The sequence below is a fragment of the Sphaerodactylus townsendi genome, linkage group LG03 (assembly GCF_021028975.2).
Source record: "Sphaerodactylus townsendi isolate TG3544 linkage group LG03, MPM_Stown_v2.3, whole genome shotgun sequence".
Lineage (NCBI taxonomy): Eukaryota > Metazoa > Chordata > Lepidosauria > Squamata > Sphaerodactylidae > Sphaerodactylus > Sphaerodactylus townsendi.
Window position 1 is genome coordinate 45,982,456 of NC_059427.1, and position 14,480 is coordinate 45,996,935.

The window sequence follows — 14,480 nt, forward strand, 5'->3', positions numbered from 1 at the left end:
CCAAGGCAAAGCGACTTTGCAGTGGTTGCCAAGGCAACCGGCGCGTTCTCTTGCAGCTGATTGGCTGAGGGGCACAAGACTGAAAGGAGCGTGATCCATCCCAGCAAGGCGACAAGTATTCCTGGGTTAAGTATGTTCAATGAGGAGTCACTCTTGCAATGGCAGTAAGGTGTTGAGGGCCATTGCCGATTCCCTAAAGAAATGTTGGGGAAAATGGCTCGAGGAAGGGAGCGGGGAGAAAATATGGCTGAAAGGAGCCAGTGAATAGGAAAGAGAAGGAAGCAGCACAGGCTGGCCAGCCTCCCAGCAGGGGCTGGACATTTCCAGGAATGATACTTGTTCTCCAGGTAGCAAAAGGTTTCTCCCATGTGGATCTTTCGATCCTAAACAACCCCCCTCTGACTGAATCTCTTTCTACATTCTAAGCATGTATAAGGGTTCTCCCCTGAGTTCTTTGACAATATTGAAGAGCACCACTCTGATTGAGTTTCCTTTAACTCTCAGATCATTCAAAAAGTCTCTTCTTTGTGTGATGTGAGTTCTTTGGAGCCTTGACGAATGCCACTATCACTGAATCTCTTTCCACACTCTGGGCATTCAAAAGGTCTCTCCTTTGTGTCTTTGATGCTGTTGAAGAGTGCATTGGGTTTTTTAAAATTGTGGTGTCTAATCCTATCCTTAAATGGAGCAACACCATTTTCTAGAAAGGGCAAAGGACTTATTCCCCTGATGGGATTCAAATAATTTAACAACAGGTCCCGGTGGTGGGATTCAAATAAATTAACAACTGTTGTTTACAAGCACCATTTTAACAACTGGTTCTGCCGAAGTGGTGTGAACCTGCTGAATCCCACCACTGCCCCCATCTGGTTCAAGCCCTCTCCCCAGTCACCAACCCGGTACAATGTACCCCGTCCCCCCACCAGCTCCACCTCTGCTATAACCAAAAGGTTTTTCTCACTTGATTGGAGGGCTGCAACCTTTTCTTGTGTTATTAACAGCTATATGACAGGCAGAAATTCAAGAGCATCAATTTGTTTCAGTCTACAGACTGGAAAAGATTTCACTTCTTTTATTTTGGTAAGCAGCTGCCAGAGGAACAGGAGCTTAGGCATAAATGAAGGTGGCAACCCTTCATTCACCAGGTAAAGCTATCAAAGCAAGATAATTATCTAAAGGAGAATGTGGATACTGGCAAAATGACATCATTTCAGTCCTACTTTCTTCTGAGAGTGGATTATCATTTTTCAGCTAAACCAGGCTGTTTCTGGTTTGCAATTTTATAGGTTTTTTAAGTCATAAAGATAAAAAAGAAAGGCAAAATAAATAATTCTGGTTGGCGAGTTTGCTACTCAATTGAAATTATACACACCTGTTCTGACCTAGATCTATGGATGCAGCACTTCGGCACACTCCTTTTCCTGCTTTTAATTACATAGGTTGCCTCATTAATGAGAGACTCATTAATGAGAGAAAATGCCCCTCTACCCTTCATTGAGAAACAGTGCAGTGTAGCTGTTAAGAGTATCAGACTTGTGAGTCCAAAGTTCCCAGAGTCTCCACTGGACCATGGAAACTCACTTGGGTGACTTTGGGCCAATCTGATTGATTGTCTTGATAAAATATATTTATATTTTATTGCACTGTGCTTGGCTCTCATCAATAGAAAACTTTATAAGAATCCAGCACAGTTCAATAAAATGTATATTTAATATATTTTAACAGACATCTATCAGACTTCACAACCTCTTAGGGTTCCTAGTTTGTTTTTCAGGTTGGGTCTGGATTTTTTTCCCTTTTTATTTCTTTTCTTTGGCTGACTTTGGGCTTATCACACACTGTTAGCTTAACCTACCCCACAGGATTGTGGTGAGGATAAAACAGGAGAGGACGAAGCTCTATTGGGTCTATGATGGGGAGAAAGGTCAGTTGTAAATGAAGTAAATAAAATATATACATTGCAATTTATGCAATTACTTCCTTGTTACAGGACAAGAATAAATTGCATACCAGCGAGACTAAACAAAACTATATCTGCATACTTGAAGAACTAGAACAATTAAAAAAATTACTCTGAACATATTTTTAAAATGTTTTAACCACCTTTAATTACAATAAGTTCAGACACTGTACTTACTCAAAGTTACAAATATACATATGTAAACATTTACATTTATGATATCCAGAGGGACTGTAGAAAGACCAAAACATGAAACACTGAGAAAAGCATTTTTATATAAAGCTATTAACTAAGATTCAGTTTCTCATGGTTTTCCCAAAGCCAAGCGTGATAATCATTTAGTTTATGGTCTTGTGGCTGTACCTGAAAGGAAATCAAGATATCATCAATTTAATTAATAAATACATTTGCATATATGTTTAGAGTAATTAAGCATTCAACTGACATCCATTTTGTAGCTTATGGTTCATACGTACCTGGGAGTAAGTCCCACTGAACAAAGTTGAATGCTTAGGAGCAAGTTGTAGAGATACTGTAGGATTCTGGTATTGTATTGTAAAGCTTATTCTGTGATTTAGCAAATTCATTCAGCAAAACAAAAGACAGGTGCTGCAATAACCAAACTGGTATTCTGTCTCTGGGATATCTGCCCCGCATGCCGTATATCTGCCTTTCCACAGTGGTTTGTAGAGCAGCACATAACACATGATGCTGCCTTATAGCGAATCAGGCCATTGGTCTAACAATGCCAGTACTGTCTATTCTGATTGACAGCTGCCCTCCGGGGTCTCAGGCGGAGTTATTTCATGTCATTTGCCACCAAATCCTTTCAACTGGAGATGCCAGGAATTGAACCTGGGGCCTTCTGCATACAAATCTATGCTAATAATTTTTAAGGTAAAACTGAATGCATTGCTGATTACTCTGCTTTGGTCTCTTGTCCTACATTCAAAAACATTACATTCAATGCTGCTTCCTCCCCAATACAGAATAGGACAAACTATAGCATCACAGTAAGGATATATGGGATCCCTTTATACGAGTTCTGTTGCTACGAAGTGAACTGTGACTGCAGCTCATGCAGTATAAAAGCCAGGTCTAATTACAGCTGCCCTGTGAATAAACTCAGACCACAAACATCTTATTCAACAGGAATTAATGCTAAAATACATTAATCAGCACTTGACTCCCATTGTTTTTCACAGACTAGAGACACATTAGAGAGAGAGAGAGAGAGAGAGAGAGAGAGAGAGAGAGAGAGAGAGAGAGAGAGAGAGAGAGAGAGTATGTGAAGTGCTGCCAAGTCTCTTTCAGTTTATGGCAACCCTATGTATCAATGTCTTCCAAAATGTCTTATCATTAACAGCCTTGCTCAAGTGTAGCAAACTGAGGTTCCCTTTCTAGAGGCAAATCATCTCATGTTAGGTCTTCCATTTTGCCTGCTGCCTTAAACTTTTCCCAACATTATTTGTCTTTTCCAGCACAGAAGCGTACCTTACCTCCTTCCATTCATTGACACAGAACATTCTATAAGAATCATTTCCGTATTTTCCAATCCCATGCAACTCAATAGGATACTTCCACTGTTTGGTCAAATACTCATCTACGGAACAAATGCCCATATATTACCAAAAGGAGAGGAATGATTTAAGATTGATTGCTTTTACATTTGTAAAGCTCACTTTTCTGAATACAACAGAGTTTACAGTAGACTTTTTTTTAAAAAAAATGCACACACATTCAAAATGTTGCTAATTACAGGGAAGCACACTGTTAGTATTCTGGAGAAGCAAAGAAAAATGTATCATAAACTTATAACTGAATTAGCTGAAGTAAATACATCACACACAATCTGGAGTATTTATTTTCTGTGCACTAAGAACACAACCACATAGAAATTGCAAAACACAGGGCCATGGTTGCTATTATGAAGTCTCTTCCTATTAATCTCTATTCTATTTAGGGAGTGATCCACAGGTCATGCATGTAATTCCCACATACAAGGTGTTGTGGTTTCTTTTACTTTCTCCATATTACTTGTTTTAACATGCTTTAACTTGAATTTCTACATGAATGCTTACATGTCTGGTCAATTTTATTTTAAGGGTATCAGGGTAAAAATATACATGAGCACCAAACCCCCTTGTTTTTTAAAAAAATATGATGAATACAGGTTTTGGAGATTACTTCTGGGTTTAACCCCTCTGAAGCAAACAATGTATAGTTGTACATGGAACATGCATGTCAATTGCAGTCAATCGTAGTCTATACCAGGGGTCTCCCACGTTTTTGAGCCTGAGGGTAGCTTTGGAATTGTAACATAGGGTGGTGGGTGCAACCACATCATGGTTGCAACCACATAATGGTTGCACAGAGGGCAGAGCTAACCCAAAATGCACATACCAAAAATACCACAGGAGGCAGAGCCAACAACAAAATGAACCCGGGAGAGGTGAGGCATAATCCTTAAGCTGATTATTCACTGGTGCTCTGCCCCACAGTGAGAATAAGTTTCCTCCAAGGGAGAGATTTCTGTACAGATGCAATCCCATGTGTTGCACCAAAGATCCCAGAAGCCCCATGGTTAGTGAGAGCTGGGAAATCCTGATGTTTTTCCTCACTTTGGGGTTTCTCTCCTTCTGGGTTGCTCCTCCATCCAACACAAGATTATAGATTGCTGGGGGGGGGGGAGTTGAGCCCTTTCAATATAATATTGATATTCTTTATGTCAATGTTGAGCAGGTTGCTTTCCTTGTTTTTGTTCTTTAGGGAAATGCCGGCTGTTGATCCCTGCAAGGAGTGGGGGGAGGGAAGACCGTCTCCCCCCTCCCCCTCCTTGCAGGGAACAACAGTTGACATTTCTCTAAATAAACAAAAAAAGAGTAGCAGCCCATACAATATTGATACAGAGAATATTGATATTACATTTAAAGGGCTCAAAATCCCCTATCCCTGCAACCTTTAACCTTGTGTTGGATGGTGGAATGATCTGAAAGTGGGGTCAGGCATGTCACGCAGCAGGCAATGGGTCACCTCCTCGCATGTAAACGAAGAAACAGAAGGAGACCCCACTGCAAAGGCACTGTGGGGCAAGGAGCATCATGGGAAGAACACACATAATGGGCCACGATACTAGTTTTTCAGTATTTCAAGGTAGAAGCTGTTTAACAGGATGCCTTCTGAAATGAACGCATTGTTTAAAAATCTTTTCTCGCATATAAATAGCTTATTTTTAGTCACACCATGAAGATCCTTGTAACTTTTTAAAAATCTGCACAGCCAATCAGAAGCCCTGTTAAGCCCCACCTTGCCATCTAATAAACTTGTTGGGACCAGGGACCACGTGGGTACCACATCTGGGTCCCCTGCCCTGCACTTACAGCTAGTGAAATATTGTGGCTCATAATGTGAACTAAGAAGACCTTAGGCGCGCGCGCGCACACACACACACACACATGGGTAATAGGGGATAATTTTTTTTGTTTTGTTGGCATTCTCTCAGCAATCCCTTCCCCTTTCCCAGTGATCCGTTATTTTTATACATTGTTTTTTAGCTCTGGTTTTAGTGATGCGCTTTTGTTGGTTTTAATGCCTTTTAAGATGCAATTTTACTCTGTTAGATTCCTTGCTGGTTTTATGCAGGCAGACAGGGGGGCTGAAAGTTTTGTAACTAAAGAAATAATTTTAACTGCTTTATAGGGGTAAAAATAAAGATTAATGATAAAACTTATGCAAAGCACTTGGGGACAACCCACGATAGTGTACATTCTATGTGCTATTAGTATTGACTCATGTGGGAGAAAATACCTGAAAATTTGATAATAGTCTTTGCTCTGAGTTCATATAGACCAAGAGGTTTAAGTAGCTCTGACATTTCCTTGCAGTTGGCAGTTCTTGCTGCTTTAGGTGAAGGATATTTCTGTAAAAAATCCCAAAGAACAGGGATGGCCATCTTACCTAGGAAGAAGCAGCATGCTGTGAATGGCAATGTTTGCACTTTTTTTTAAAGTTGACATAAACAAGAGATATTCTAACCAGAGGTATTCAAAGTAGCACATCTTCACGCAATACAGGATTTCTTATACAAAAATCACTTTGCATTAATACTGGCGGCAGTGATGGCTTTCTCCAGGTGTACATACAGTGAAACTGACATGTGTTTTTGCCTACAAGCAGGATTAAATGACTTCAATTAATTAATCTCACATGGAGCGGTCCCATGATACAAACGTCACGATGCATTTTGCCAACTGAATTTTTAACTAGGTCCCATTATTTCGTAATACATTCAATAAATGGTGGCAATGCATCCTCATTTTGTGTATGTTAAAGTAAATATTGGCACTCAACTCCCAGCTGTATAAGAACTACGTGGTGGTGGGGTGATCCCACACTACTGGGGAATGTTCAGGAATCAAGTAATTAAGTGAGCACTGAAGCACTCCAAAGGAAATTGAACATAAATGCATTTCATGGATGTCTGACAACTCATAGTCTGAGATTATATAACAGGAAAGTGGCCCCAGGTTGTGGTGAGTCTGGCTTTGATCCAACAATGTTGGATGACTTCAACTTGTGGAGTGTGACTTCTCACCTTCCCCTACTCCCAACTACAGCCCAAAGTACCCCCCCCCCCATGCTGTTTGTTGGGGTTCCCTGTCAGTCAGGAGCAGAATTTCAGGGGCTGTGGAGAGGGAGAAAGTCACACTCTGTTGGTACAAATTGTTCCATCTGCAGAAATGCTCTGTTGGATCCAAGTCTCCCTGCATGAGAGAAACAAGGCCCTGTTTTTATTTACCTGAAGTTTTATTCAGAAATATGGTAGCAATTAAGAGTTTCCAGGGATTATGAAAGAGAGTTTCCTGGACCAAATTAAAGGGAGAACGAGGTGGAGTCCATTTCTGAAAAGCCTTCCTTCTTGGGGGGCTTGGAGCTGCTCACATACAAGATCAAGAAGAGAAAAAAGTAAACTGTTTATTATTGCATGTAAATACAGCATCACAATGTGTATCTGAATTTGGAGATGTGAAGCAATTTACACTGCCTCTTCAGGCTCTAGAGACCGGTATGTTAACAAAGCAGGCTTCCTAGGTTTCAGTAGCTTAGTAGCTAAGATTCAAAATATGTTTTTTGCTGGCCTCTATTTCCCAAATCTTCCTCTTTTGCTTGCCAATGGGAGTAAAGGGAAGAAGGGAATTTTCAGAAATGCTGCAGTTATTGATAACCACTTTGAACCCTTTGCTTTCATTTGATAGTGCAAAGGCAATGGGATTCCTCAATGCACTGCTGATCATTATTAAATTTCAGCAGAAAACACCTCCCAGAATTCATAGTGTCAATTTCTATAATATTGAGTACCTCAGCTTTGGGCTTACAGTTACCAGTTTTAAAAGGATTCCTTAAGATTCATGCATTATATATTCCCACAGTACTGCATACAGTAATTACAGACACATGATGGTAATAATACCATCAAATGATGGTAATAATACCATCAAATGATGGTAATAATTTGCTATACATTGGAATGACTATGGCGATTATCAGTATCATCTACCTAACAAACTCAAGAGTGTACATGACTTTTCAGGATTATGCTTTATGTCCAATCACTTCACAACTTCCAACCTCACAGGAATGGGAAACTGTTTAGTCCTATTTATTTTTACTTGGAACCAAAATTCACTTCGTTCATCAAGGCTTGTTTTTTTTTTAAAAAAAGTACAATCTTCGCCGGAAGTCTGATGGGACTTTGTTTTGAATCAACACTATTGGATGTGAGCCCTACAAAAATCACATAAGGCTTTTCCATAGGAAGCAAGTTACCTTCTTTGAGGAATCTACTGGAAAAATATGGACTGGTTTTCCTTCTCTCCACTTGAGTTCTTCGAACTTGGCCCTCTAAATGTTGAAAAATGAAGACAAATGCAAATATATGACTTGTTCCTTGGTGAATTTTGATTATAACACATGCTACTCTATGCTCTCTTTTAATGAATGCTAAACAATGATAATATTTGAATACGGAGGATACCCTCACATTAAAGTGTGTTGGGAAAGTAAGATTAACTTTCCGCTACAGTGCAAATACATTTCATAAGCTTACCTAAAACTGGTAAGCTTATGAAAATAATACAGAACACCATACAGTGACCTGACACTAAAGGCCCACTGATAAAATAACAACAATATAATCCTCTACAAATCTACCCGAGTCTAAGCCCACTGAAACCCAACAGGCTTAGACTGGAATGTATGGGATTGCTCTATAACAGTACCAAACTTTGGAGAATAAAGACAGATGCTTAAGATTCCTTTGTACCATCAGTGTTATATATCCCCATTAGAATTAACTTCCATTCACAATACATACCTTTTATTGAGGTAAAGTGTTTTTCATCACTGGTCTGTGAAACATTAATATTCTCCTTGGGAGCAAATTTAATATCTTGGATTTTTAAAGGCATCCAATTGTTCAGGCTTTCAGGTTTTGAAGGATTTTTATCAGTAGTTGTAGTCACAAACTCACTGGGACTCTTACCACCTTTTAAAACTTCTGCACCTGACTTGTATTCCAAGATAGGTACAACTGGATTAACATGCATCTCCACTGTTGGTTCAGAAATAAGCAGTTCATCCTTCGAGCATAGTTTCTTTCTTCTTGAGTCTAGCCAACACATTTTCTGATTATTTACACTCTCACCTTTCTTTTGTCTGCTTCTTTTAATACATCCCGTTCCTCGTTTTTGATGTGATGTTTTTCTCCGGCTTTTGTTTTGGCTATCATCTAAATTCTTAGTTTCACAGGTCTTTAAAAAACAGTTCTTTGAGTGATCTATCGTGGGCCCATCTTGCAAACAGATAGAAACATTTTGCAACTCCCTTGCATTAGTTTGCAGTTCCAAAACTTCATTTTTCAGAAATGTTCCATGTCCCCCCTCACTATTTTGCAAACCAAGATTAGAAATCTGGCTTTTTGAGTTGCAGATCTGTACTCTTGACTCCGTAACAGTTGATCCTTGGATTCTCAATTGTGCACTGTTCTGAACAGGAACATTAAAATCAAAATCCTCTGATTTAAGAACAATTTCACCATTCTTTTTAAAGTAATCTGAGAGAGCCCGTTTAGAGCGGAACTTCATTCCTTGAGGACTGAGGGGATAACAAAGCATTAACTATTTAGTGCAATATACACAAATGCTAAAAAAATGTACTTGGGGAAAAAAACAACCAACCAAACAACCAAAGCTCTCTAAAAATATTTAAGTAACATTTGCTACAATAAGAGGATTACATCCTTTTAAGTCTGTTGAAGTCAACAGGCTTAGCAGGGTATAAATCTGTTTAAGCGGCTTTTTAGTTATCATGTACACTTCAGTAGCTATACCTTTTTCAGCAAAAGGAAACAGCGCGGTTGTGCATTCTTTGGTGTAAGCCTTTGCAATTCCCTTTTAAGGCTAGAGAATTGTATTGAAGTACTGGCCACATCCAAACTGTTGCCCTTTGCAGTGGTAAACAAAGCACTTTCGTAAAAGAGCATTTATAGCGTTTTGGATGGCTTACAGCAACATTTCCGCTTTTCCACAGTTGTGCCTACCATTTTGTTTCCTGCGGCAGCACACAGTCTACAAAATGGCGGGCACAACTGCAGAAAAGCAAGAGTTGGTATAAGCCATCTGGAGCATTTATGAAAGCGCTGTGTTTAACATTGTGAAGAATAATGGTCTTGATGCAGCCGACGCTTCAATACAATTCTCTAGCCTAAAAGAGAATCAGAATGGGAAGGGAAAGCAAGCCCTAGGACCCCGGAGGCATTCCTCCAAGCAAAAGATGTGATTCCCACATCCCCTGTTGAAAAGGTACAGAAGTGCCAGAATAAATACTTCAGTAGCTTGCAGTGACTGTAGCATAAACTAATATTATATACATATACAGGTATGTATATATTTATACATAAATATAAATGAATCATAGTGTATCCATCTTTAATAATTTTGTTGATGCAATATAGTAAAAGTCAGACCTCCCCAAGGAAGAACACTGTACTTGCCAGGAAAAGAGGGGAAGGAAACTCTTCCTTGATCCAGCTCAAGTATATTTATCCTTCTATCCACTAAAAGCTACACCATGAACCCCTATGACAATCCAGAACTTGCTGCTAGCATACAAAAGATGTTCCGTTCCAAGAAGCAAGGCCGGGGTGGAAGGAACCACTAAACACAATGTTTATTCTTAATGTACATAAACTTCTCTCAGCTCCAGATTAGGGGAGCAAAATGTGTCTTCTAAGCAGGAGGACAACACTTTTTATACTTTAGAACAGCTTTTATTTTCCCTGGCTCCAAATAAATGAGGAGAACAAATGCTTTTTAACACAACCCTTCTAGACCTCAGTAAGTAGGATACATTTAGAGTTGTTGCCAAAGAAGCTAATGGATATAGTTTGAAGCTTTATCCAAAACGAAATATGATCATCTTGGAAAACTTAGTACATACTATATGGCTGAATAAATAATGTGAAACAATCCTATGAATATAGTGGATTATAATAATCAGATTCTACAGAGGCCATTTGTACGTGGAGTGTTAATATGCTATTTTAGCATATTCTTAAATGATACCCATAATGTCAAGTGTTACTTAAGCAAAGATAAAAGAACAAGCTTCAATCTGGACTCAAGAAACATTGCAAATTCTTTCCAAGTGTACACAGTAGATTAGATATTAAAAATGAATATTATATCCATCTATTTCAGGCAATATTTATTTTTTCTGTGCCTCTAAATAGCAGCTCAACGGGTAGAGCCCAAGTAGATGAAGTTTTTTGTTGTTAGAAAGATGAAACAATGGGAAAAGCTTCATCTGTTAAACTTTTCCATGCCAGGTCAGAGCCAGGAAAACTCACATATCAGCAATCCTAAAATTCATGTGCAAGAGATTTCTCTTTTCCTCTTTTTTAAAGTGATACTTTTATTCACATGAAACATTTTCTTACACCTATGGCCTGATCTCAGAAGCTAAGCAGGGTAAGCCCAGGTTTGCATTTGGATGGGAGACCAAGGAATACCAGAGCTGCTATGTGAAGGAAGGCAACGTTACACCATCTCTGAATGTCTCTTGCCTTGGAAACCCGGGGGGGGGGGGGGGTCACCATAAGTTGGCTGCAACTTGACATCAATCAATCAATAAACTGGCACACATCAACATTTTCTCACAATAAAATCCAATCAGTTCTAGTCCACAAAACCTTATGCCACAGTAAATCTAATGGGCTATGAGATGCCACAAGCCCTGATCTTGCTGCAGGAGACTAACAAAAGTATCCTTCTGGGATATGCAAATCTTGAAATATTACCTGATAAAATAAATGTCATATCTTCCTGCAGTTTTGCCTGCCTGCCTTTGCTTTATTATCTTTCCCCATCCTTCTGGGACACCTTTGCGGCCGAGAGAATCTGCTAAAGATATAGTTGCTCCATCCTCTTTGCATTGGACTGGGCTTTTGGCCAGGTTCTCAGAGTGTTCTTCGTTGGGACCAACATATTCTTCTGCTGCTGTCAGTAACTGACCCTTGTCTTTGTTTACATCTTTGGTCGTTTGTGTAGTACTTATATCCCTGAAATAAGATAATAACAAAATTAAGAGGGCCATGTCTCAGTGACAGGACACATGCTTTGCAGGTGTGAGTTTACATATCCTATCATATCCTGTTAAAAGATCTCAAGACAGCAAAGGTGGGGTAGATCTAAGGTGGCAAGTGTAATGGCAGACATTTCTGACTTTAGTAGACCCACAGATTTTTTTTGCTTTTTTAATATTGGGGGGGGGGGGGGGCATCCAATGTGCATTTCTCCCTCAGCTGCCTCAGTTTAAGGCAACTTTGTGCATTTTCAAATGACTCTCCTGTAAAATAGTTCCCAAGTAGCAAATGTATGAGAATTGAGAGTTCCTACTAGTGAGAGCAGGCAACGTGCGCCTAGGGGTTTATTCCTATGAATAATAACTGAAGAAAGTAACACAATCAATGTATTGTCGAAGGCTTTCATGGCCGGATTCAATTGGTCGTGGTGGGTTTTCCGGGCCGTGGTCTGGTAGATCTTGTTCCTAACGTTTCACCTGCATCTGTGTGTTTTCTCTCTGTGATACACCTCTGAAGATGCCAGCCACAGATGCAGGTGAAACGTTAGGAACAAGATCTACCAGATCACGGCCACAGTCTGGAAAACCCACCTAACACAATCAAAATTGTGGCTGATATACTTCTGTAAAGAACAAAAATTCAGCTCATACTCCTGGCAGGAGGCCTCTTTTTCATGCTCCCTAGAGCTCAGCGTTTTCCAAGGAAAATGATTGGCAGTAAGCTCCGATCCACCTAAAGACACTGCAAAGTTAATGCAACTTTAAGCTTCCTGGTGAATGAGACAGACGTGTGAGGTGGAGGAAGGAACACGATCACATCACATTTTTACTACTTCCTCCAGTGTCTACGGCTCTCCATTTTACCACTACAACAATTTTGTGGGGCATCTCAGGCTTGGAGAGTGATTGACTCCGGTCACCTAATGAATTGCCGGGCTAAAGAAGGACTGGAACCCGGGAACCAATCTGACACATTAACCACATCACCACCATCGCGCACGGTAGACAGGGTAATTGACTGGGAGATGGGGAAATGCATAAAGCACCCACTGCAAGGTCTCCGCTATAATACCCCCCATCCAGCTGGCAGCTCCCCACCTGCCCTGCAGAGGTCCCGACGCTTCCAGCGCTGACATCTTGCATAATCTTTCTCGCCCATCTGCCTACGTTCCCATCGCGCACGCGCATTCCTACCGAGAGTTTCAAGAACTTTCCCGCCAGAACGAAAATACGTCTACAAAGGACCTGCGAAATTAGGCCCTGCCTATGTTTTGCGCACGCGCGTTGTTAACGTAGCGCCCTCAACCCGGTAATGAGAGCCGAGAGTTAAGGTATCTCTGTCGTGTGCTGAACGCTATAGAAACCAGTACGCATGCGCAAAGGCTGGATTCGCGTACTCCTTATCGACACTTCCGTTGTTGAACAGATTTTCTACTGTAATATCAAGGGTATAGGGACCCCCACTATAGAGAGAAGAAGGCTGTAGAACGAAACTTCTCGGCGCGCTGGAGAAGCAAACCAACCGGCAGTTTCCCGTGGTTACCGGAAGTTTAGATTGAGCATCAGCATTTTTCCACTTCTATGTCTCTATATTCCAGACTACGATTTGGAGGGGAGAGAGCGCATGCGCGTTGCCCTGGCCGACTGCGTGGCGTCCTATGTAAATAAAAGTGGTGGGGGGGGGGGCAATAAAAGCAGCACCGTAAAGGGGGAGGGGAGAAAGGGGTGCCTTTCCACCCACCCCCGAGACGGGAGTGGAAGAGTACAGAAGGGGCAGCATGAGAGCCGCCCTGACCTGGAAGGATAAGGCTGATCAATGGTAAGAGGCGTTTCTTCTTTAAAAACATCGGCTGGACTATTTAATTTATTTAAAACGTGTTTTATTTTAGTAACATTTTGCATGTTTTTCAAGCAGCATCCATGCGTTTTAGTGTCCTTATACTGAAGTTTTACTTACCGGTATTTACAGATTTTAAATGGACGTTGCTGAGTAACGGTTACTCTCTAAGCAGCTTTGTAACGCAAAAGTGTGATATATGGTTTGATAACTATGTAGATTTGAGGGGCGGGTCAGCCAAATGGAATTGGCTTGAGCCATCTAAGGCTTCTTCTGTTCAGAGGTGATTCTCTGTGTGATTTTTGTTGCATTTGCACTGCCACCACGTGACAGTGTAGCGTGCACTTACCTTCAGCACCCCCTCCCCTACACACTGTTCCCACCCTCCATCAAAGGGCTCCTTTAAAAAACCCAGTGATTTCTAGATAGTGGTTATGTTGTATTGTCACAATCTATTCGTCCTGCTTTCATTTTTTTATTTATTTATTTATTTATTGTTTCGATTTATAAACCGCCCCATCCCCTGGGGGCTCTGGGCGGTGAACAACATTCACATATACAATTAATTAAATCGATAACAACAATATAATACTAAAAACCATTAAAAACTACTTAAAAACAGCGGTTAGCATCATAATAGGTGCCCTATTATGGCCAATTCAATTTAGATCACCCCAGTAAAAGAAAAGGGAGGGGTCAGGTTCCTCTCTGGGAGGATAATAGGTGGTAAAGTGCAACAGATGGTATGTGCAAGAAGATGCAGGGGGGGAAGGAGAGGGGGAGGGGAAGGCGGCGCCACTCAGCCACTGGACACTCCAAAGCGCCCGTGGAACAACTCGGTCTTACAGGCTCCCAAGGAACTCATCAAGGTCCCGCAGGGCCCGGGCAGCTGGAGGAAGAGTGTTCCACCAGGCTGGGGCCAGGGCTGTAAAGGTCCTGGCCCGTGTGGAGGCCAGCCGCATCATCGAGGGGCCAGGAACCGCCAGCAATTGGCCTCTGCTGATCGCAGAGGCCGAGTAGGGGCATATGGGGTAATGCGGTCTC

The 14,480-nt window shown here is 41.0% G+C and overlaps 2 protein-coding genes across 4 annotated transcripts in view; one reads left to right on the top strand and one right to left on the bottom strand.

Annotated features, from left to right (window-relative positions):
• Positions 1-2,082: 2,082 nt before the first annotated feature.
• On the bottom strand, positions 2,083-12,881 carry MBD4 (methyl-CpG binding domain 4, DNA glycosylase). Of its 3 annotated transcripts, XM_048487973.1 has the most exons (8): positions 12,698-12,876; positions 11,316-11,576; positions 8,334-9,112; positions 7,787-7,861; positions 6,759-6,893; positions 5,768-5,917; positions 3,460-3,563; positions 2,083-2,323 (listed from the first exon to the last, which is right to left on the bottom strand). In XM_048487973.1, the coding sequence occupies exons 1-8, from the start codon at positions 12,733-12,735 to the stop codon at positions 2,246-2,248; spliced, it is 1,620 nt and encodes a 539-aa protein (XP_048343930.1). In that variant the 5' UTR covers positions 12,736-12,876; the 3' UTR covers positions 2,083-2,245. The 3 variants fall into 3 exon arrangements, with proteins under 3 accessions (XP_048343930.1, XP_048343932.1, XP_048343931.1); XM_048487975.1 differs by lacking the exon at positions 5,768-5,917 and having other exon boundaries at positions 12,698-12,881; XM_048487974.1 differs by lacking the exon at positions 6,759-6,893 and having other exon boundaries at positions 12,698-12,880.
• Positions 12,882-12,970: 89 nt separating this feature from the next.
• IFT122 (intraflagellar transport 122) overlaps positions 12,971-14,480 on the top strand; it is a 70,145-nt gene continuing 68,635 nt past the window's right edge. The window contains exon 1 of the mRNA XM_048487972.1: positions 12,971-13,418. Coding sequence (XP_048343929.1) covers positions 13,378-13,418 — 41 coding nt within the window. The 5' untranslated portion in view covers positions 12,971-13,377. The remainder of the gene's footprint in view (positions 13,419-14,480) is intronic.